The sequence below is a fragment of the Schistocerca piceifrons genome, chromosome 1 (genome assembly GCF_021461385.2).
Source record: "Schistocerca piceifrons isolate TAMUIC-IGC-003096 chromosome 1, iqSchPice1.1, whole genome shotgun sequence".
NCBI lineage: Eukaryota > Metazoa > Arthropoda > Insecta > Orthoptera > Acrididae > Schistocerca > Schistocerca piceifrons.
Window position 1 is genome coordinate 998,391,269 of NC_060138.1, and position 25,375 is coordinate 998,416,643.

At 43.8% G+C, this 25,375-nt stretch overlaps 1 protein-coding gene across 1 annotated transcript in view; it reads left to right on the forward strand.

The window, feature by feature from the left end:
- The window catches only part of LOC124795291 (protein unc-13 homolog 4B-like), a 205,590-nt gene that overhangs the window by 128,649 nt on the left and 51,566 nt on the right, over positions 1-25,375 (forward strand). Inside the window, exons 4-6 of the mRNA XM_047259252.1 lie at positions 538-730; positions 16,185-16,244; positions 16,355-16,447. Coding sequence (XP_047115208.1) covers positions 538-730; positions 16,185-16,244; positions 16,355-16,447 — 346 coding nt within the window. The remainder of the gene's footprint in view (positions 1-537; positions 731-16,184; positions 16,245-16,354; positions 16,448-25,375) is intronic.

Consider the following 25,375-nt stretch of genomic DNA (forward strand, 5'->3'; position numbering starts at 1 on the left):
ACGTTACATTTCAGATGTGTTACGACCCGTGGCTCTACCCTTCACTCGATCCCTGCAAAACCCTACGTTTCAGCAGGCTAATGCACGACGGGATGTTGCAGGTCCTGTGCGGGCCTTTCTGGATAGAGAAAATGTTCGACTGCTGCCCTGGCCAGCATATTCGCCAGATCTCTCACCAGTTCAAAACGTCTGCGCAATGGTGGCCGAGCAACTGGCTCGTCACAAAACGCCAGTCACTACTCTTGATGAACTGTGGTATCGTGTTGAAGCTGCATGGGCAGCTGTACCTGTACACGCCAACCAAGCTCTGTTTGACTCAATGCTCAGGCGTATCAAGGCCGTTATTACAGGCAGAGGTGGTTGTTCTGGGTTCTGATTTCTCAGGATCTATGCACCCAAATTGCGTGAAAATGTAATCACATGTCAGTTCTAGTATAATATATTTGTCCAATGAATACCCGTTTATCATCTGCATTTCCTCTTGGTGTAGCAATTTTAATGGCCAGTAGTGTATATGTGTCTATGCGTATGTTGCAGCCCTCCAGGAGGACAAAGGGGGTCAGTGTCGACGCTGCGGTTCGCGCACGGCTTCTACCGCGGCGACCAGCAGTGGCTGAGCGAGACACTGAAAATGGTGGAGCGCGCCGTCCAGTTGGACGAGTTGCTGCCTGTTGACCGATCTGTGCGCTACAGCAGCTCCGTCGTCGACCTCGCGGACATCATGGGACAGGTGACTGACCATCTGCACTTGTCTGCCAGAATGACCACTAGAGTCAAATTTTCGAAATACACTTACGGAAATGGAACGTGTAATAGCTTGAAGCACCAATATAAGTTGTGACCTTCACACACATGAACACACTTTTGCATTGGTTGGACGCCAAACAGCTCCAGATATCATCTAGAGGGATTAACTGTCATGCCTGCAAATCTTAGGAAAATTGTTGGGTGGAGTTTGGTATGAAAGTATTTTTTTTATTTTTTTTTTTCGTGTCATCAGATTTATGACTGGCTTGATGCGGCTCGCCACGAATTCCTCTCCTGTGCAAACCTTTCCTTTTTTCTTCTCAGAGTAGCACTTGCAACCTACGTCCTCAATTATTTTCTGAATGTTTACCAATCTCCGTCTTCCCCTACAGTTGTTACTCTCTACAGCTCCCTCTAGTGCCTAGGAAGGTATTCCCTGATGCCTTAACAGGTGTCTTATCATCTTGTCCCTCTTCTTGTCAGTGTTTTCCGCATATTCCTTCCCTCGCCGATTCTGCGGAGAACCTTCTTATTCCTTACCTTGTCAGTACATCTAATCTCAACATTCTGCTGTAGCACAACACCTTTAATACCTTTATTCTCTTGTGTTCCGTTTTTCCCCCAGAACATGTTTCGCCATCATATAATACTGTGTTCCAGACGAATGTTCTCAGAAATTTCTTCCTCAAATTGAAGCCTATGTTGTTACAAGTATACTTCTGTTGGCCAGGAATTCCCTTCTTGCCAGTGTTAGTCTGCGTTTTATGTCCTTCCTCTGTCCATCATGGGCTATTTTGCTGCCTATGTAGCAGAAGTCCTTAATCTTATCTACTTTGTTATCACCAATTCTGATGTTAAGTTTTTCGCAGTTCCCTTTACTGCTGCTTTTCACTGCTTCCGTCTTTCTTCGATTTACTTTCTATCAATATTCTACATATATTTGACTGTTCATCCCGCCCAACATCTCCTCTAATTCTTCTTCACTTTCACTGAGGATAACATATCAGCAGCGAATCTTATCACTGATATCTTGTCACCCTTAATTTAATCCCACTCTTGAACTTATATTTTATTTTCGTCATTGCTCCTTCGACGAATAGATTGACAGTAGAGGCGAAAGACTACGTTCCAGTCTTACACTCATTTAAATCTGAGCACTTCGTTGTTGGTCACCGATATCATTAACGTCGATATACAGCAGAATTTTGGAACACATATTGTGTTCCAACATTATGAATTACCTCGAAGAAAACGGTCTACTGACACACAGTTAACATGGATTTAGAAAACATCGTTCATATGAAACACAACTAGCTCTTTACTCGCATGAAGTGTTGAGTGCTATTGAAAAATGATTTCAAATTGATTCCGTATTTCCGGAAAGCTTTTGACACTTACCACACAAGCGTCTTGCAGTGAAATTGCGTGAAATGAGTGCTTACGGTATATCGTCTCAGTTGTGTGACTAGATTCGTGATTTCGTGTCAGAGAGGTTACAGTTCGTAGTAATTGACGGAAAGTCATCGAGTAAAGCAGAAGTGTTCTCTGGCGTTCCCGGAGGTAGTGTTACAGGCCCTTTGTTGTTCCTTATCTATAAAAACGATTTCGGAGACAATCCGAGCAGCCGTCTTCGGTTGTTTGCAGATGACACTGTCGTTTATCGACTAGTAAAGTCATCAGAAGATCAAAACAAATTGTTGCCATTTTCCGCAGTGATTTTTAGAAATTACGATGGAATGTTATCCATCTCTTCTGACTTATTTGATCTTAAGTCTTCCAAAATTCTTTTAAATTCTCCCTCGAATAGTGGATCCCCTATCTCTTCCCTACCGACTCCGGTTTCTTCTTCTATTGAAACATACCTTTAGAAAAATTTATAAATGACTGTGCTGGTAAATCTCTACGCTATTTAATTTTCAAACAGCTGAGCAAATCTCAACGTACTCAAACATTTCTCTCTTTACTTATTCTGACCAACACTAAACTGACACAATATTTTTAGCGCGACGCAATCTGACTTCCAATAATCCCTACAAAAGAATGGCCCTGACTAACAATAACCTATACCTTTCATGAATCACTTACCTCACAAAAATCTTCGTTGCTCGAACTACTGCAATAAAGCGAGCGCCAATACTGCCAGCTAAATAAAAGATTCTAACTACTGAAGACACTAACTACTGATAGGCATATAGTTAGCAAATGAAAGATTTTGATAGAGAGCAAACAATGTATTTACCTTAATAGTGTTCAAAAGTCATAATACATATGTATAATTTGTGACATCCAGTTTGGCAAATTTCCTTTTCCTGACGGACACACGTCCAGTTCGTCCGATCATATTAACATCTCAAAACTCTGGCTTCTCTCTCCCCACATCCACCACTGCTGGCGACTCACCTCCAACTGCACAACGCTACGCGCTGTTCACATCAATCTGCCCAACACTACAATAGAGAATATTCCAACAATGCCAAGCTAAAGACTGCATACAGCACAGTCAGTGATTTTCATACAGAGCGTTACGTGGCGTTACCAAGATAAAACCTAAACAACCTACTTACACTATCACATCTTCAGACGAGTCCTTCTCCTCATAGAGCTCTTTTCACCTATCGGATCTTTTCGCTGCATTTAACAGTGGAATTCCCATTGCACTCTTAATTTTGCCGTCCTAGTTTTTAATTTCACCGAAGGTTGTTATGAGTTTTCTATATGCTGAGACAGTCCTTCCTACAGCCAATTCTTTTTTGTTTTCTTCACATTTTTCATGTTGCCACTTCACTTGACCTTCCCTGCACTTCCTATGTATTTCATTCCTAAATGACTTGTATTTCTGTATTCCCGAATTTCCCTGAAAATTTTTTTGCTTCCTTCTTTCATCGATCGGTTGCAGTACTTCTTCTGTTACCCATGGCTTCCTTGTAGTTACCTTCACTGTACCTATGTTTATCATCCCATCTTCTGTGAAAGATGTCTTCATCCCGCATTCCAGGTATGCTTCGTGGCTGAAAAATAACGTGACCGCGCAACTCAGTCGAGAACCAATACATTCGTCTGGGAGTCTGTGGTGAGAACTGCACTTTGGGTTCCTACGTTATCCTGCCGGAATACGCCATTTGGTACTGTAGTCTACATCTACATCTACATACATACTCCGCAATCCACCATACGGTGCGTGGCGGAGGGTACCTCGTACCACAACTAGCATCTTCTCTCCCTGTTCCACTCCCAAACAGAACGAGGGAAAAATGACTGCCTATATGCCTCTGTACGAGCCCTAATCTCTCTTATCTTTGCGGTCTTTCCGCGAAATATAAGTTGGCGGCAGTAAAATTGTACTGCAGTCAGCCTCAAATGCTGGTTCTCTAAATTTCCTCAGTAGCGATTCACGAAAAGAACGCCTCCTTTCCTCCAGAGGCTCCCACCCAAGTTCCTGAAGCATTTCCGTAACACTCGCTTGATGATCAAACCTACCAGTAACAAATCTAGCAGCCCGCCTCTGAATTGCTTCTATGTCCTCCCTCAATCCGACCTGATAGGGATCCCAAACGCTCGAGCAGTACTCAAGAATAGATCGTATTAGTGTTTTGTAAGCGGTCTCCTTTACAGATGAACCACATCTTCGCAAAATTCTACCAATGAACCGAAGACGACTATCCACCTTCCCCACAACTGCCATTACATGCTTGTCCCACTTCATATCGCTCTGCAATGTTACGCCCAAATATTTAATCGACGTGACCGTGTCAAGCGCTACACTACTAATGGATTATTCAAACATGACGGGATTCTTTTTCCTATTCATTTGCATTAATTTACATTTGTCTATATTTAGAGTTAGCTGCCATTCTTTACACCAATCAAAAATCCTGTCCAAGTCCTCTTGTATCCTCCTACTGTCACTCAACGACGACACCTTCCCGTACACCACAGCATCATCAGCAATCAGCCGCACAATGCTATCCACCCTATCCAAAAGATCATTTATGTAGATAGAAAACAACAGCGGACATTCCACACTTCCCTGGGGCACTCAAGATGATACCCTCACCTCCGATGAACACTCACCATCGAGGACAGCGTACTGGTTTCTATTACTTAAGAAGTCTGAGAGCCACTCACATATTTGGGAACCAATCCCATATGCTCGTACCTTAGTTAGGAGTCTGCAGTGGGGCACCGAGTCAAACGCTTTCCGGAAGTCAAGGAATATGGCATCCGTCTGATACCCTACATCCACGGTTCGCAAGATATCATGTGAAGAAAGGGCGAGTTGCGTTTCGCAGGAGCGATGCTTTCTAAAGCCGTGCTGATGCATAGACAGCAACTTCTCTGTCTCAAGGAAATTCATTATTTTCGAAATGAGAATATGTTCGAGAATCCTGCAACAAACCGATGTTAAGGATATTGGTCTGTAATTTTGAGGATCCGTCCTTCTACCGTTCTTATATACAGGCGTCACCTGCGCTTGTTTGCAGTCGCTCGGGACTTTACGTTGTGCAAGAGATTCGCGAGAAATGCAAGCTAAGTAAGGAGCCAGTGCAGTAGAGTACTCTCTGTAAAACCGAATTGGAATCCCATCAGGACCTGGCGATTTATTTATTTTCAACTCATTCAGCTGCTTCACAACCCCAGGGATGTCTATCACTATGTCCTCCATACGGGAATCTGTAAGAGACTCAAACGGCGGTATGTTCGTACGATCTTCCTGCGTGAAAGATTTCTCAAATGCTAAATTTAAAATTTCAGCTTTCGTTTTGCTGTCTTCCGTTGCCAGGCCAGACTGATCAGTGAGTGACTGGATGGAAGCCTTCGACCCGCTTACCGATTTTACGTCAGACCAGAATTTTCTTGGGTTTTCAGCAAGATCTTTTGCTAAGGTATGACGGTGGTAGTGGTTGTATGCTTCACGCATCGGTCTTTTTACAGCAGCACGAATCTCTACTAACTTTTGCCTGCGTCCTCATTCTTCCGATCTTTCTTGTACCGCGAGTGCAACTGTGTTTGCTTCCTGAGCATTCTCCGAATTGAGCTGTTAAACCACGGTCATGATGCGTATGGCAACGGGGCGTATCATTCTTGTCATATACTGGCATACTTTCAGCCTCTCTTTAGCAACTGTCAAATAAGCCTTGCTGTCACGTGGAATACCTGCACACATGGTTTGGAGAGATACGAGTGTCGAGAAGAGCTGCTTCCTGGGACCATTCACTAGACTGTCTACGGATATACTGGGTGCGGCCTGACCGCAAGCACCAGAAGCAACTTTCATCGCCGAACACCGGAGAGTTCCACAAATGCCCCAGTTACTCTGCCTCTACACCACGCATCTCTGTGTCGAGTGTGGCGTGGTGTCAGCGGTATCAACCCATGGTGACTCGAGATCTCAAGCCAGATTCCTGTAAAGGGACGTCCATTAACTACGTGAGGGGTTTTTTTAAATTTGGACCCACCCTCCCTCGTTGGTGAGATTTGGTTAGATGTGTTGGGACCCCCTGCTGCCCCTCACGTGAGGTTTATCTCGTGGCTGGGTAAAAACTTGAAAAAATGAATTTTTAAAATTTGTTTCAAACGTTGATCAAAACACTTTCATGAAAATATGATTTATTTAGAAAAGGTATTGAACAGTGCTGTTAACAGGTGATTAGGTACACTATTTTAAACATGTCAGCTCTGCGTAGTATTTGAACGAAGAGAAAACCAGTGACAGATGGACAAAAAGGCTCCACGGACATAGTATTAACCGTTTCGATGGATCCCTAAAAACTTGTCCTTTTATTGGTATATTGTATACATTAAATACACTACTGGCCACTAAAATTGCTACACCACGAAGATGACGTGCTACAGACGTGAAATTTAACCGACAGGAAGAAGATGCTGTGATATGCAAATGATTAGCTTTTCAGAGCATTCACACAAGGTTGGCGCCGGTAACGACACCTACAACGTGCTGACATGCGGAAAGTTTCCAACCGATTTCTCATACACAAACAGCAGTTGACCGGCGTTGCCTGGTGAAACGTTGTTGTGATGCCTCGTGTAAGGAGGAGATATGCGTACCATCACGTTTCTAACATTGATAAGGGTCAGATTGTAGCCTATTGTAATTGCGGTTTATCGCATCACGACATTGCTGCTCGCGTTGGTCCAGATCCAATGACTGTTAGCAGAGTATGGAATCGGTGGGTTCAGGAGGGTAATACGGAACGCCGTGTTGGATCCCAACGGCCTCGTATCAACTAGCAGTCGAGATGACAGGCATCTTATCCGCATGGCTGTAACGGATCGTGCAGCCACGTCTCGATCCCTGAGTCAACAGATGGGGGCGTTTGCAAGACAACAACCATCTGCACGAACAGTTCGACAACGTTTGCAGCAGCATGGACTATCAGCTTGGAGACCATGGCTGCGGTTACTCTTGACGCTGCATCACAGACAGGAGCTCCTGCGACGGTGTACTCAACGACGAAGCTGGGTGCACGAATGGCAAAACGTCATTTTTTCGGATGAATCCAGGTTCTGTTTACAGCAACATGATGGTTGCATCCGTTTTTGGCGACATCGCGGTTAACGCACAGTGGAAGTGTGTATTCGTCATCGCCATACTGGCGTATCACCCGGCGTGATGGTATGGGGTGCCATTGGTTACACGTCTCGGTCGCCTCTTGTTCGCATTGATGGCACTTTAAACAGTGGACGATACATTTCAGATGTGTTACGACCCGTGGCTCTACCCTTCACTCGATCCCTGCAAAACCCTACGTTTCAGCAGGCTAATGCACGACGGGATGTTGCAGGTCCTGTGCGGGCCTTTCTGGATAGAGAAAATGTTCGACTGCTGCCCTGGCCAGCATATTCGCCAGATCTCTCACCAGTTCAAAACGTCTGCGCAATGGTGGCCGAGCAACTGGCTCGTCACAAAACGCCAGTCACTACTCTTGATGAACTGTGGTATCGTGTTGAAGCTACATGGGCAGCTGTACCTGAACACGCCATCCAAGCTCTGTATGACTCAATGCTCAGGCGTATCAAGGCCGTTATTACGGCCAGAGGTGGTTTTTCTGGGTACTGATTTCTCAGGATCTATGCACCCAAACTGCGTGAAAATGTAATCATATGTCAGTTCTAGTATAATGTATTTGTCCAATAAATAGCCGTTTATCATCTGCATTTCTTCTTGGTGTAGCAATTTTAGGGGCCAGTAGTGTATTATTGAACCTTTAGTTACTTTGCACATGGAAGACGACATTGCTTGTAATTTCCTTTGGACCATGCTGTTACGCAGATTTTCAATCTCTTAATTTATATTATCACAAAAAGAATTCTTGTCCGTGAACTCCATCTTAGCTTCCTTCCACAAACGATTAACTTCTTGGTGACATGTGTGTTTTGACCTGTCGGCATGCCTTTTAACACACGCATTATAAAAATTTTAGTACAAATTCATGTTCAGCACAGTAACATCGGCTTTATATGCGTTGCAGAATATCACGACTGAGTCACTGACTGATCACAATGATTTTGATGAGCACGGCACGGAACTCACCGAATGGAATGTGACGCTTGTGTAGCACTTGTTATACATTTTGAAATTCCGGAAATGCACGCGTGTAAAGCATTCAGTGCAATTCAGGCAGGCCATAAAGACTGATGGGCACTTTAATATTGTAAATAGTGATCAATCCCTGAATTATAAAGTTGATGTGAGATTTTCACTATCCCCCTTTGAATGAGATTTGGTGAGATTTTACGGGAAGCTTCGTCCCCCCCCCCCCCCTCCAACCACCACCACCAAATTTGAGTTCACGCAAAACATGGACGTCCCATAATCTGCCCCACGGTTCCTGGTAATGCTCTCCCTTATCCTCTGCAGGGAGTGCTGCTGATCTCATTAGTTTATTCATCAGTGGCAGTCGAAAAATCCGCGAAATTCTCGTGGTTTTGTCGTTCAGGAAGACACTGTGACCACTCCACTTGCCACACTCCTGTCTTGCACCCACTGCATTCCAGCCAACAATCTATGCTATCCTGCTGTTTGATGCTCCCATGTTCCTCACTCCAATTGTTCGAGAGATCGCGATAAGCTGCACGCACATGTCATTTGTGTATGCTGTGTTGCGATCGCCACCATAAAGGTTCAAGCAACGTTTGGTGAATGTGTTCATGATGTAAGGCTTCCCATTTCTATCAGTGTAGTGTCTTACCGCCGCTGACATTACACTTAGATGACAAAAGTCTCGGGATACCTCCTAATTAGTGTCGGACCTCCTTTCTCCCGGCGTAGTCCAGCAGCTTGACGTGGCGTGGAGTTAACAAGTCGTCGGAAGTTCCCTCCACAAATATTGAGCCATGCTCCCTCCATATCTACATAACTGAGAAAGTATTGCCGGTGCAGGTTTTTGTGCACGAACTGATCTCTCGATCATGTCCCATAAACGTCAGACGGGATTCACGTCGGGCGATCTGGGTGGCCAAATCATTTGTTCGAATTGACCAGAATGTTCTTCCAACCTATCTCGAACAACAGTGGCCTGGTGAAGTGTTCAGGAATGGCAATGAATGGTTTCAAAATAGCCGAACATAACTATTTCCAGTCAATAATCGCTTCAGCTAGACCAGAGGACCCTGTCCATTCCATGTAAACACAGTCCACACCATCATGGAGCTACCACCAGCTTGCACGGGACCTTGTTGACAACCTGGCTCCATATCTTGATAAGGTCTGCGCCACACTCGAACCCTACCGTCAGCTCTTACCAAGTGAAATCGGGACTCATCTGACCAGGCCAAAGGTTTCCTGTCCTCTAGGGTCCAACTGACATGGTCACGAACCCAGGTTAGGCGCTGCAGTCGATGTTCTGCTGTTAGCAAAGGCACTCGCGTCGGTCGTTTGGTTGAAATGGTTCAAATGGCTCTGAGCACTATGGGACTTAATATCTGAGGTCATCAGTCCCCTAGAACTTAGAACTACTTAAACCTAACTAACCTAAGGACATCACACACATCCATGCCCGAGGCAGGATTCGAACCTGCGACCGTAGCGGTCGCGCGGTTCGAGACTGAAGCGCCTAGAACCGCTCGGCCATTACGGCCGGCCGGTCGTTTGGTACCATAGCCCATTAACGCAAAATTTCGCCGCACTTTCCTTACGGATACGTTTGCCGTACGCCCGATATTGATTTCTGCGGTTATTTCACGTCGTGTTGCTTGTCTGTTAGCACTGACAACTCTACGGAAACGCCACTGCTCTCGTTCGTTAAGTGAAGGCCGTCGGCCACTGCGTTGTCCATCGTGAGAGATAATGACTGGAATTTGGTATTATCGGCACACTCTTGACACTGTAGATCCCGGAATACTGAATTACCTAATGATTTCCGAAATGGAACGTCCCATGCGTATACCTCCAACTATCATATAGCGTTCAAAATTCCATAATCACACCTAAATCTTTCTACGTGAATTACCTGAGTATAAATGACAACTCCGCCAATGCACCGCCATTTTACACCTTGTTCATGCGACACCACTGCCATCTATATATGTGCATATCGCTATCCCATGACTTGTCACCTTAGTGTAATGACATAACGTTGTTTTACGTTGTTACCAAAACTATCGAATAGTTCTTGACCGATTTACATCAAATTATTACGCGATGCTCTAATAAACTTATGGGTGGAGAAAGGCTATATACTTTTTAAATATGCATTTATAACAGGAAAAAGTTAGTAACAAAAATATTAAAAAGATCTTGATTGATTTACCTCAAATTTATACAAGATACCGTTACAAGTATTCGGACAGACATATGATACAATATTTTTTTTTTTTAAACAGTCTACAGATTTTCTGTTAAAACCGGCTGAGAGAAAGAAAATCCTGTACTGTTCTGTGGACATGTGCGGCTTCATTTTGTTTCTTGCACGCAGTTGTAGCTAACGTACCGAGGCGTTTAACCAGCACACATTTACATTTTTCCCCTACATATACGTTCTCTTTGTATATAAATTTTAAACAAAAATTGTATACACACAATATGCTATTTTGTTTTCTTTCTCACAGTCGGTTTTAACAAGCAACGTGAAAGTTGTATCTTTGGCTTTTCGCCTTATAATTAGTATACTAATACGGAATATAAATGCTCCAAAACTTTCTAATCCTACCCGTTCGCAGAATAGAACTATGCAAATTACTGTCATTGGAGCCATTATCCTCACAGAACCAAGTGAAACCAATGCCACAAAAGGGAAGTAGGAGTTATCCGTTGAATTACAGGCCAAAATCACTAAGGTCGATTTGTAGTAGGGTTTTGGAACATGTATTGCATTCGGAATTATGAAGTACCTCGAAGAAAACGATTTATTGACACGTAGTCAGCGCGAATTCAGAAAATATCGTTCTTGCGAAACACAACAAGCTCTTTATACTACCGACAGGGAATGTCAAATTGATTCAATATTTTTAGATTTCCAAAAGGCTTTCGACACCGTTCCTCATAAGCGTCTTCTAACCAAACTCCGTGCCTATGGAATATCGCCACAGTTGTGCGACTGGATTCGTGATTTCCTGTCAGAAAGGTCACAGTTCGTAGTAATAGACGGAACGTCATCGAGTAAAACAGAAATAATATCCGGCGTTGTGTTCTAGGCCCTTTGTTGCTCCTGATCTATATTGATGCCATAGGAGACAATCTCAGTAGCCGCTTTAGACTGTTTCTACATCTACATTTACATTGATACTCCGCAAGCCACCCAACGGTGTGTGGCGGAGGGCACTTTACGTGCCACTGTCATTACCTCCCTTTCCTGTTCCAGTCGCGTATGGTTCGCGGGAAGAACGACTGTCTGAAAGCCTCCGTGCGCGCTCTAATCTCTCTAATTTTACATTCGTGATCTCCTCGGGAAGTATAAGTAGGGGGAAGCAATATATTCGATACCTCATCCAGAAACGCACCCTCTCGAAACCTGGCGAGCAAGCTACACCGCGATGCAGAGCGCCTCTCTTGCAGAGTCTGCCACTTGAGTTTATTAAACATCTCCGTAACGCTATCACGGTTACCAAATAACCCAGTGACGAAACGCGCCGCTCTTCTTTGGATCTTCTCTATCTCCTCCGTCAACCCGACCTGGTACGGATCCCACACTGATGAGCAATACTCAAGTATAGGTCGAACGAGTGTTTTGTAAGCCACCTCCTTTGTTGATGGACTACATTTTCTAAGCACTCTCCCAATGAATCTCAACCTGGTACCCGCCTTACCAACAATTAGTTTTATATGATCATTCCACTTCAAATCGTTCCTTCGCATACTCCCAGATATTTTACAGAAGTAACTGCTACCAGTGTTTGTTCCGCTATCATATAATCATACAATAAAGGATCCTTCTTTCTATGTATTCGCAATACATTACATTTGTCTATGTTAAGGGTCAGTTGCCACTCCCTGCACCAAGTGCCTATCCGCTGCAGATCTTCCTGTATTTCGCTACAATTTTCTAATGCAGCAACTTCTCTGTATACTACAGCATCATCCGCGAAAAGCCGCATGGAACTTCCGACACTATCTACTAAGTCATTTATATATATTGTGAAAAGCAATGGTCCCATAACACTCCCCTGTGGCACGCCAGAGGTTACTTTAACGTCTGTAGACGTCTCTCCATTGATAACAACATGCTGTGTTCTGTTTGCTAAAAACTCTTCAATCCAGCCACACAGCTGGTCTGATATTCCGTAGGCTCTTACTTTGTTTATCAGGCGACAGTGCGGAACTGTATCGAACGCCTTCCGGAAGTCAAGAAAAATAGCATCTACCTGGGAGCCTGTATCTAATATTTTCTGGGTCTCATGAACAAATAAGGCGAGTTGGGTCTCACACGATCGCTGTTTCCGGAATCCATGTTGATTCCTACATAGTAGATTCTGGGTTTCCAGAAATGACATGATACGCGAGCAAAAAACATGTTCTAAAATTCTACAATGCAGATGATGCTGTCATTTACCGTCTTCTAAAGTCATCAGATGACCAAAACGAATTGCAAAATGATTTAGATAAGATATCTGTATGGTGCGAAAAGTGGCAATTGACCATGAATAAAAAAAAGCGTGAAAGTATTCACATGAGTACAAAAAGGAATCCGCTAAATTTCGATTCGCGATAAGTCACACAAATCTGAAGGCTGTAAATTCTACTAAACACTTAGGGATTACAATTACAAATAACATAAATTGGAACGGTCACATAGATAATGTTGTGGGTAGAGCCTATCAAAGGCTGCAATTCATTGGCAGAACATTTAGAAAGTGCAACAGGTCTACCAAAGAGAGTGCTTACACCACGTTTGTCCGCCCTATTCTGGAGTATTGCTGTGCGGTGTGGGATCTGCATAAGATGGGACTGATGGATGACATCGAAAAATTACAAAGAAGGGAAGCTCCTTTTGTATTATCACGAAATAGGGGAGATAGTGTCACAGACATGGTACGTGAATTGGAGTGGCATCATTAAAACAAAGGAGTTTTTCGTTGCGACGAGATCTTCTCATGAAATTTCAATCACCAGTTTTCTCCTCCGATTGCGAAAATATTCTGTTGGCACCCACCTACACAGGGAGAAATGCACATCACGATAAAATAAGAGAAATCAGGGCTCGCACAGAAAAATTTAAGTGCTCGTTTTTCCCGCGCGCCGTTCGAGAGTGGAACGGTAGCGAGAGAGCTTGAAGGTGGTTCATTGAACCCCCTGCCAGGCACTTTATTGTGAATAGCAGAGTAATCACGTAGATATAGATGTAGATGTAGCTGGAGATGTCAACCGATGTGCCCATTCACTTTAAGTCACTTCAATTCCCAAACAATGTTTCGTTTGCAATAACAATAAAGAAGACCCAAGGTCAATTAAAGGGAGAAGAGGAGGTGCACAGAGAGGGGGGAGGAAATTGTCGTAGAGAGGGGAAAGCGAAGATGGTAGAGGGGGAGGGAGGAAATCCAGAGAGAGGGGGAGAGAGAGAGAGAGAGAGAGAGGGGGGGGGGGGCGATGAGGAGCTGGCTAGAGAGAGTGCGGGAGGAGGAGCAGATGAACAAAGAGACGGGGAGGATGGACAGAGAGGGGAGAGATGGAGATTGGGCTGTAGGCAGTATATTTAATTTCCCTTACGTATATAGCAATTACGAAACATTGCGCGTTCGCTAGTTAGGATATATTTTCCTTTGTTAACAAGAACAGTCAAAAATTTGTTTGAACAGTATAAAAATTAAAATTATTCAGAAATAATAATTGTACTGTAAACGCAGCGAAGAAAATTGGGCCAAGGAGCTCTGAGCTCACACCATGCTTATCAAATTGAGTGCAGAAAGTTGTACTACATAAGTCAACCAATAGAGAGAGGAGAAACGTTTTTTTTTTTTTGGAGGAAAGTCTGTAATTGCTTACGAAACGATCAGAACTAGGTCTATCATTCTTCTTTGTGTACGAACATGACATTTTTCAAATGCTACAAGTGCTGTAATCAATCCCAAATACTAAACATGACCGTCTCCATAGCTAAGTGGCTAGCCACCAGTTCCGAAGCTTTATTTTATATCCTTCGTTGTCTCCTCTTCAATACACATGTTGAACGAAACACGAGGAAGTCTGCGTCTCTTTCTAACGCCCTTTTTAATACGAACACTTCGCTCTTAATGTTCCGACATAACTGATTCCTCCTGATTCTTAACCGACTTTCCCTATTGTGTATATCTGCTTTCCTGAGGATTTAAAACATCTTGCAGTATATTACTTTTTCCGATCAAGTTGTCTTGGATTTTCTTAAGTCTTAACTTCCATCACCAAGCGCAAAGCCAGAACTGCTTCCCTTTTCTGAACCCAAACTGAACGTCATCTGACAAAGCTTCAGTTTGTGTGTTTTCCCAGTGTGTTCGATTAGTGATGTTCAAAACACTGTTTGTCACTGTATACTACATTTTCGCCACAGTTACGCACAATCAACAGACAATGTGATTCACAATCTTTCTACGTACATACCGTTTGTCTGTGAGACTGTGCAGGGCCTCTGTTGCTTTTGTCTCTTGACAAGAGTGCAAGAATACGGCTCCAGTGCACTTCTTGTCCGCTGCTACTGAGATATTTGAGTACGTCAGCCACTGTGACAGCGTCAGGACGGTTCAAGATCGAAAAGCAACTAAGCGCTATACAGGGTGAGCATGAATCCTTTGCTTGATTACAAAAATTTGTTAGTAAGGAACTATGGTAAATACAACTATGTGATTTCCTGCAAATGGTAGCTTAACGAGTCGAGTTTTTTATGGTTTTTTATTTAATTATCGTATGCCGACAACAGCACATATTAGAAATACGTGTAGTTTACAGTCATATATTTAAAGTTTTTGTCACAAAGCTAATATTTTTACTGTTTTATGGATACATTTCCATATGTGCTCCGTTCATTGCCCGTAGACCATGAAGGCGATGCTCAATTTCTCTCCATGTCTTTGCCAAAATATCTTTCGCCACTGCCTCTACAGTATCTAATATTCGTGCCGTAAGAGTCTGCACGTAAGGAACTGGTAAACCGATCACTTTATCCTTAACGTAACCCCACAAAAAGAGTCAAGAGTGCTTATGTAGATGAACGTGGCGGCCACGATGTTGGAGCGTCTGTACCGATCCATCTGCCTGGAAAGGTTTCATCCAAGATCTGGTGCACAAATAGCCCCTAGTGTGTGTTGAAATAATGTCAGTTCAAAATGGTTCAAATGGCTCTGAGCACTATGGGACTTAATATCTGTGGTCATCAGTCCCCTAGAACTTAGAACTACTTAAACCTAACTAACCTAAGGACATCACACACATCCATGTCCGAGGCAGGATTCGAACCTGCGACCGTAGCAGTCGCGCGGTTCCGGACTGAGCGCCTAGAACCGCTAGACCACCGCGGCCGGCAATAATGTCAGTGCTTGAGATTAATGTAACTGAGCTGTCAGATCAAACCTAAAAGTATATGCACAACAATTATTTGAGTCAAGCTTCCATTAGCAGAAAAACGTATAGGCATGTGGAAGAGTCTCCATAAAAAACTTTATCGGTTAAGCTGCAATTTGGAAGAAACCACTCAGCTGTATCTGGATTATTTCCTCAGGAATAAATTGTTGTAATCAAGGAAGGACTTCATGCTCACTGTGTAAAACGCGAGAAACAGTTCTTAAGCGAAGCGAACGGAGTCATTACTTTTATGTTAGACCTCGTTTCGTGCGGCTGACGCATCATCACATCGCACAGTATTTCCTGAGCACTACCATAATCACTAAGAATCGTGCTAGACGCTGTACTACAGAATTTTGTGAATACATTCAGCATCTGCTCGTCTGATGAAGAAATACTAGAGTACGTGTTGTAGCTGCACCTGGACCAACACCACACCCTTTTGTTTCAGGTCAGAGAAATACCAGTGGAAAGCTACAGTAACAAGAAGGACCTCGAGAAGTTACTGACTGTGAGTATAGCTTGTCTTAATTTTCATTGAAGTCTATGCAATTAATTTCAAGTGTGCCGAGCTAAACCGTGGCCTGTGAGCGGAAGTTAAATCGAGTCCATTGTTTGCAGGACGTTTGCAGATGCTGCACATACTACGCCGAGGAGATCTTGAAGAGGACAGCATACGAAAGCGACTCGCTGGAGGTGAAGCAGGTGCAACATGTGAGTCACGTTAAAATTATAGAGATTGCTTTGCCACAACATGTATTTATGTTTTCATTTGTTGTTGAATGTCACGTCTCAAGGGGAATCATTTGAGAAATGCAGTATGAACACATTCGACAGAAGGCGATAGGAGAATGAATAAGCCGTCGCCTTCTTGAAAGAATTATTACGAATAATCACATAAAGAGGTTATGAACAAACGGAATTCTGCTGCTCTTTTGGTAGCGAAGCTCTCAGCGCGGAAGAAAGCCTGCAGCAGGAAGTAAAAAAGTACATTACATAATTTCTCATCAAGTTTTCAATATTGCACGACTAAGTTTTTCGCGCGAAGATTTCAATGCAGATTTCTTAAAAGACCTAATGACCTCGTTGTCGACGGGACTTTAAAACACTAATCATCATTTTTTAAAAATGTATTCCTCCGCCCTCCCCCCCCCCACTCACTCGGGTAAACGGACGGTCTTGTTCTTCAATTGAAGGGATGTTCCTCGCAGCAAAACTGCGTCCTCACCTCCTAAACAGTCTGCGGTGGTGTTACTGCTCCAACGTTATGGAAGTTTCCAGACGCAGAACCAGACTGGCAGACGCCTCGCTGTATATATCTCTTTCCAGCGTTACTGCTGTAAACCAGCAGTGTTCTCTCTCAATGCTATTTGCGCATAGACACTCCTCCGGAACACAACTCGAGCTTACAGTAGCTCATGAAATCAGTTACTTACAAACAAAATGTTCAATAACGGTTTGCTCCCACTTTTGCTCTTTGGAGCCTTCAGTACAAAATATGTCTTTTAATGACATGATTATTGTGAATAATAGCCAGCTACACTGCTATGTAAATTGTTTATATTTTATCTCATTCACGATGAGCCCATTTCGGCAAATTGCCATCGTCAGGTGCTATTTAACATCGTTGCTGTCGTGTCCTGTCTGTTTTGGATTTATTACTTTCTCCCAGGTGTACACTGGGGATGTATATCGGATGGTATATATTTTCCGTGTATTCCACTTTTCTGACACTGTCATATAGCTGTCAGAAAAGTAGCATAAATGGGAAACGTTGCCCTTACAAAGGAACCATCCTGGCATTTGCCTGGAGTGATTTAAGGAAATAACGGAAAATCTATATCACGATGGCTGGGCGTTGATCTGAAGTGTCGTCCTCTCGAATGCAAGTCCACCTCGCTTGGTAGTGGCTAAAATTTTAGGTACTTGACATCAAAAATGGTTCAAATGGCTCTGAGCACTATGGGACTTAGCTTCTGAGGTCATCAGTCCCCTAGAACTTAGAACTACTTAAACCTAACTAACATAAGGACGTCACAAACATCCATGCCCAAGGCAGGATTCGAACCTGCGACCGTAGCAGTCGCGCAGTTCCAGACTGTAGCGCCTAGAACCGTGCGGCCACTTCGGCCGGCTGCTTGATATCGTTTGATTATTTAGGGACAATACTAACAAACGATATTAAATGGGACAGTCGAAAAAATAAATATTGCAGAAGACGGCAAACGGAAGACTTAGATTTGTTGGAAGTCGTTCTAAAAAAATTTAACGTCACTGCAAAGGAAATAGCTCTCAAAACGCAAGTGCGACCTGGTTCTAAGGTGGTTTAATTATTAATGTAGCGCCATCCTCATGTTTTATCCATATTTTTATGCTCTAATAGTACTCCCCTCATAACGAGTGCGTAACTGAGATGTTCTTTTCATAAATCGTACTACTAATAGCAAAATGAATATGTAATTCCACATGTTGCCTATAGTCAAGCTAGGAATTGAATTAGCTGTTTACTTCGATTTGTGACAAGCCGTATTTTTCTGTTTATTCGGCACAGCAACCTAGCAGAAATAGACGGTGGAGGGAGGCAAGCAGTCGACCTCCGCCACAGCCGTAAACATTTAGCCTTGAGTAGTATTCAGGGCTTATGCAATCTCCACACTCGGGCTTCCCCAAACTCGTTGCTGGCAATGTTAACGCGGTAGGAGGTAATGCACCAGGCAGCTAGAAAGTGCCCGTGCAATGTTGCGATGACTGCATGGAAGAATGTCTCCCCTAGTTAAGTAAATCGGTGATGGGAACTTTTCCGTAGGAACCGCAAAACACAGTGCCTCAACAGCTGCTCTGGAGTGTGGCTACGAATACAGTTTTAACTTCTGGTCAAACCACCAGTAAAATGAACAAAAAATCTCACTCTTGCTAGCGCTCTGTCGAGATCTTGAAATTTCATTGGGGCGACGGTCGCAATCTTGGCAAAACTTGTCAGGAGATTGGATGGCACTCGGAATCAGTACCATCGTTGGTGGATGACTTAGAGTTTTCCAAAACTTGAGAAAAAAGTTAGAGTTTGAGTCTACAGTCTCTATTTCCTGCTGCCACGAATGATGGTCTTGCTGGCATCCTAGTGGGCCGCGCACGCGAAAATGGGTTATAAAATCTGAATTTAACAGGTGCAGTCCCACCCTTAGAAGTTGATAGTCATGCATGAAATACACAGGTCAACCACCTCACGACACCACATTTTAGTTAAGGGAGGCATCTGAATGAAAATGCATGCTAATAAAATATGCTATTTAGATCCCTTCACGTGAATTCAGATGGGAAAGAACTTAAACAAGATAACAATAAATGCAAAGTTAAATGTTATGAACCGACGCTCGTAGCTTGGGCGCTTGCAGCCGATTAATGGAAGTTTATTTGGTGAGATTCGGCTAGTAATGCTTTTCCGTGAGATAGTTCAGGGGTGCGGTATTTATTAATCGTGTGGAGTTAAACTTTTTGGTGAACGATGACCGTAGTTAACTGTATGATTTACAGGGTGCACTTTGAATCTGTGAACGGTGTTTGTTCTTCCGTGTTCACTTTTCATCACACTTTCTGATACGTTCTTCGCTTGACTATTGGCAATATTCATTACATGATCCTAAAATTGATACCAATATCGGAGTTAGGCATGATTTGTGTCTTTAACTTTACATTTATTGTTATCTTGTTTAAGTTCTTTCCCACCTGAATTCACGTGAAGGAAACTAAAGAGCATATTTTATTAGCATACATTTTCCTTCAGGTGCCTCCCTTAACTAAAATGTGGTGTCGTGAGGTGGTTGACCTGTGTATTTCATGCATGTCTAGTAACTTCTAAGGATGGGACTACCTTTGTTAAATTCAGATTTTATAAAATGTTATCTGTTGCACGACTTGTTTCATTACCTTTCGAAAGTGAATGCTCATAATTGCATAGGGAGCTTCACTCTGTTTTCTAATTACCGGGAATTTTAATTTTGCATCCCAGGGGTATACACTACTACAACCACAACCATCCCACCCCACATACCGAGCGAGGTGGCGTAATGGTTAGCACACTGGACTCGCATTTGGGAGGATGACGGTTCGAACCTAAGTATGGCCATCCTGATTTAGGTGTTTCGTGATTTCCATAAATCACTCCGGGCAAATGCAGGGATGGTTCCTCTGAAAGGACACGGCCAATTTCCTTCCCCATCCTAATCTAATCCGATGGGACCAATAACCTCGCTGTTTGGGCCCCTCCGCCAAATGAAACCGACCATCCGACATACTATACCTGCGTTTGGAGTCTGTATCAAGTAGCCGTGGGAACAGACATCGAAAAAATTCAGAATACCACTGCTAGGATCGTAAGAGGTCAGTACAGCGCATATAAGAGTGTTACTAAAGGGAATTTAAATGGGATCTTTGGAAACAGGACGACATCCTTTGTTGGGTAAATTTAAAGAAGTTATATGGGAAGAAGATATTAAAACAATTTTGCTGCCACCATCATATATCTTGAGTAGGGAACAAGAGAACAAGATAAGAGAGATTAGGTCGCATACGTAGGCATATACAGTAATTTTCCCTTTGATCTCTTCGAAAATTAAGTAGGAAAGAAAATAATACACTACTGACCATTAAAATTGCTACACCACGAAGATGACGTGCTAAAGCCGCGAAATTTAACCGACAGGAAGAAGATGCTGTGATATGCGAATTATTAGCTTTTCAGAGCATTCACACAAGGCTCGCGCCGGTGGCGACACCTACAACGTGCTTACATGAGGAAAGTTTCCAACCGATTTCTCATACACAAACAGCAGTTGACCGGCGTTGCCTGGTGAAACGTTGTTGTGATGCCTCGTGTAAGGAGGAGAAACGCGTACCATCACGTTTCCGACTTTGATAAATGTCGGATTGTAGCCTATCGCGATTGCTGTTTAACGTATCGCGACATTGTTGCTCGCGTTGGTCGAGATCCAATGACTGTTAGCAGAATATGGAATCGGTGGATTCAGGAGGGTAATACGGAACTCCGTGCTGGATCCCAACGGCCTCGTATCACAACCAGTCGAGATTACAGGCATCTTATCCGCATGGCTGTAACGGATCGTGCAGCTACGTCTCGATCCCTGAGTGAACAGATGGGGACGTTTGCAAGACAACAACGATCTGCACGAACAGTTCGACGAGGTTTGCAGCAGCTCAGAGACCATGGTTGCGGTTACCCTCGACGCTGAATCAAAGCCAGGAGCGCCTGAGATGGTGTGCTCAACGACGAACCTGGGTGCACGATTGGCAAAACGTCATTTTTTCGGATGAATCCAGGTTGTATTTACAGCATCTTGATGCTCGCATCCGTGTTTGGCGACATCGCGGTTAACGCACATTGTGAGCGTGTATTCGTCATCGCCGTACTGGCGTATCACCCGGCGTGATGGTATGGGGTCCCATCGGTTACACGTCTCGGTACCCTCCTGTTCGCATTGACGGCACTTTGAACAGTGGACGTTACGTTTCAGATATGTTACGACCCGTGGCTCTACCCTTCATTCGATCCCTGCGAAACCCTACATTTCAGCTGGATAATGCACGACCGCATGTCGCAGGTTCTGTACGGGCCTCTCTGGATACAGAAAATGTTCGACTGCTGCCCTGGCCAGCACATTCTCGAGATCTCTCACCAGTTGAAAACGTCTGGTGAATGGTGGTCGAGCAACTGGCTCGTATAAAATATATGTCCAATGAATACCCGTGTATCATCTGCATTTCTTCTTGGTGTAGCAATTTTAACGGCCAGTAGTGTAATATTGGTACAAAGTACTCTCCATCATGCACTGGCAGTGGCATGCGGAATACATATATGGTTATTTAGAAATTCCCCTGGGGTTTCAGAAGATGACGTCTCGAAAACTAAACGACATACAGAAAATAGAGGGCAGAGCATCTCCCCAAGTTTTTAACTCGCGTTAGAGACGCTCATTGTGGGCTCCGTTTGTGATACAGCGAATATCAATACGTGCGTGCAGTGAACTGAAGTCGCTGACTCGAAGTGCCCGGGGAAGGTGCAGCGACGGTAGCTCGCTTTGGAAATATGTTGATTGGGTTGCCTATCGGTAGCTGTGAAGTAATTTGATGTTACAAAACTGAGCGGATGATTTGTCTCCATCACTAGTCGCATTTGGTAATAGTGTGCACCTAGTAACTAACAGCCAAATCCAAAAATGACAACTAACGTTAAGAGTTTCTCAAGAGCGTAGTTTTCCTATTCATTAACAAGCAAAAATGCTTACAGAGACAATAATACTTTGAAGTATGTTTAATTTTAATTGGTGTTCGTGAATTCTGTCGTGAGCTAAGCAAAGTTGGTCGCTTAACTCAGGGTCAGAAGTCTAAGCAGCGCGGCGACTGCTGGGTTAGACGATGTGAGAGGGGCCTGCTTTATTGTTTGTCTTCCTGGTTGGTTGGTTGGTTTGGGGAAGACCAGACAGCTTGGTCATCGGTCTCATCGGATTAGGGAAGGATGGGGAAGGAAGTCGGCCGTGCCCTTTCAGAGGAACCATCCCGGCATTTGCCTGGAGTGATTTAGGGAAATCACGGAAAACCTAAATCAGGATGGCCGGACGCGGGATTGAACCGTCGTCCTTCCGAATGCGAGTCCAGTGTCTAACCACTGCGCCACCTCGCTCGGTTTTGTCTTCCTGTACTGACAGCTTACGGGTGTGGGCGATTCGCGCGATCAGCAGCTGTGGTTTATTTATTTAGTGCTTTGTTAGCGTTACGTCACACAAGGAAACATTTTTCTTTCCCAATGCATATATAGATATTTAACATGTAGAAAAGCATGTCATGTTTAAATTTACATTATTTACAAAGCACGGAAGGTCACAGGCTTATGTCCAACTGGTGAACACACACAGCTGATGTCTTGGTTACTATCAAGAAGTCCTCCTGATCCCCAGGAAAGGATCGTTTTGTGCACGTACGTATGATGTGCTCAGAAGTTCGTCGTTCTGCACCATAGTCACTGCTGGGCAATGTTGTTAGTCAGCATCCGCATTTGTATATCGAGTCATCACATCTTCCACAATTTGTCCTTATTCTAACGAGTGCAGACCAGACCTTGCGATACTCTTCAAAACCTGATGTCCTGGTCGAAATGCAGGGCATCTTCAGCTGTTCTGGGGTCGCATTATTCCCCATACTTCTGTCGATCGGTCTGCTGTTGTTGCTCCGTTGTCCACCAGAGATTTTGCACGTTTTAGAAGTTGGCGACGTGAGCGAAGTCTGTTTCCTCATACAAAGGGAGGTAAGGATCACCAGCTATTTTTGTAAACTCCCGCTTGAGAGCATCTTCACGGCGCAAAAATGGGGGACCGATATGGCTAAGAGTAGGCAGCCAGAAAGTTGGAGTATTTGTGACTTACATAGTCTGATTGAGCTGCATATCGAAGAGTCTGCTGTGTGGACTGTTTATGCAGGTTGTAGCGCAATATTCTGCCAGCGGGTACACCAGTCCAAGAGCAGATGTCCTTAGCGCTGGAGCTGATAATCTCCATGTCGTACCACGAAGTTTCTGCACGATGTTGTTTCGTGATTTCATCTTAGCTGCAGTCTACAGTAAGTTCTATTTGAAGCTGAGCATACTGTCAAGAGTGACTCCTAGTTAACGTGGACATTTGTTATGGTGCAGTTGTTTCCCTTCAAAATGTACCTTTATTTTCTTGTCTTCAAGGTTGCTGCTAAGGTGGAAGTTGGTATAACTTCTGTTTTGGCAGCACTTGGCTGTATTCTCAAGTTACAGAAGTATTTTCCAACAATTTGTAGGTCTTCAGTCAAGACAGACTCATTAATGCCCAGGCCTTTGTGAGTCGAAGCAAGAGCCCAATTACCACCATATCCAAATTTCATTGATGTTGTCTTAGGCAGATCTGCTATGTACAGGGAAAATAGAAGAGGGGCTACCGCTGATCCTTGTGGAGCGGCATTATTAAGCTTCATCAGAGGGCTCATTTTATTACCCATTAGAACTTGGAAGCTTCTATTGCTTAACATAGCATTGACGAAGTTTCCAATTTTAAGAGATGTTACGACTCTTCAAAGTTTGAATATAACTCGTTGCCTCCATACAGTACCATAAGCCGCTCTTAGAGCTATAAACCCATTAAAGTCTTTTCTTTGTTTTGGAATCCAGCTTCTGTTAAAGCTGTCAGTGGGCGAAACTGGTCGGTGCAGGTGCCGACTGGGCGAAATCCTGGCTGTTCAACAAGCAGGTTTTGGAAAATTTTGTGGCTGTTACTGTTATACAGTATTCTTTCCAAAAGTTTACATACTGTGCTAAGGAAAGCAATGGGTCTGTAGCTCTCCAGTTTGGCATGATTTTTGCTCTTTTTAAATCATCGGATATGTTTCCAGTTTGGAATATATCAGTAAAGAAGGCTGCTAGCCAATTTCTTAATTGTTTCCTGCTGTGGATGAGGAATTCCGAATGGATGCACTCAAACCAGATGCTTTCCTAGCTTTCGTTTCTTTGAGAGCTGTTGTCATTTCTGTGGTGTCACCGCCAGACACCATACTTGCTAGGTGGTAGCTTTAAATCGGCCGCGGTCCATTAGTACATGTCGGACCCGCGTGTCGCCACTGTCAGTGATCGCAGACCGAGCGCCACCACACCGCAGGTCTCGAGAGACTTACTAGCACTCGCCCCATTTGTACGGACGACTGAGCTAGCGATGCAACACTGACGAAGCCTCGTTTATTTGCAGAGATGATAGTTAGAATAGCCTTCAGCTAAGTCAGTGGCTACGACCTAGCAAGGCGCCATAGCAATTGATAGTTATCGTATGAAGCATGTCTCATCAAGAACGATGTATACAAATGATGGATTAAAGTTAAGTATTCCAGCAGCTACGTATTTTTCTTTAAAGCATTCATTACGTATCCTGTTTCAGACCTCACGCCATCCTGCGTGAGCTTATAGCGTGCATTTCGGCCTTCCCTAGCTATATAACAATTTCCTTACTGCTGAATGGTCTGGAGTAGTCTGACTCAGTTTTAAAGGCTAATTTGAGAGCCTTCAATTCGTTTTCGACCTTAATTGTATGTGATCGAATCTTAGGAGTTCTAGAGGTCGTCACAATGTTATTTGCTAATTGCTAGGGAGTAACGGCCTTCTTTGTGTGGTATGGTGGGTTCGCGCCTCTACGTTTACTCAGTGGCGGACAATGGGTGGCTCTAAGCGAGTAACAATACTGGCGTCAGACAATCCCAGCAATGTCCTGGTATACATCGCATTACCACACAAAGCTGCTGTGATAAAATTTTTAGACGGACGTAGCATGGATTCGCGATGCTCATTACAGTCTATGTCATCTTCAAATGCATTTCAGATTTGCAGCAAAGATATAAAAAATTAAATTACAGCTGTTGTAATACAACTCAACGAGTAGACGAAAAGGGTATTCAAAACATTTAGTAAACATTCGTGAGTCCGCAGCTCGTGGTCGTGCGGTAGCGTTCTCGCTTCCCACGCCCGGGTTCCCGGGTTCGATTCCCGGCGGGGCCAGGGATTTTCTCTGCCTCGTGATGACTGGGTGTTGTGTGCCGTCCTTAGGTTAGTTAGGTTTAAGTAGTTCT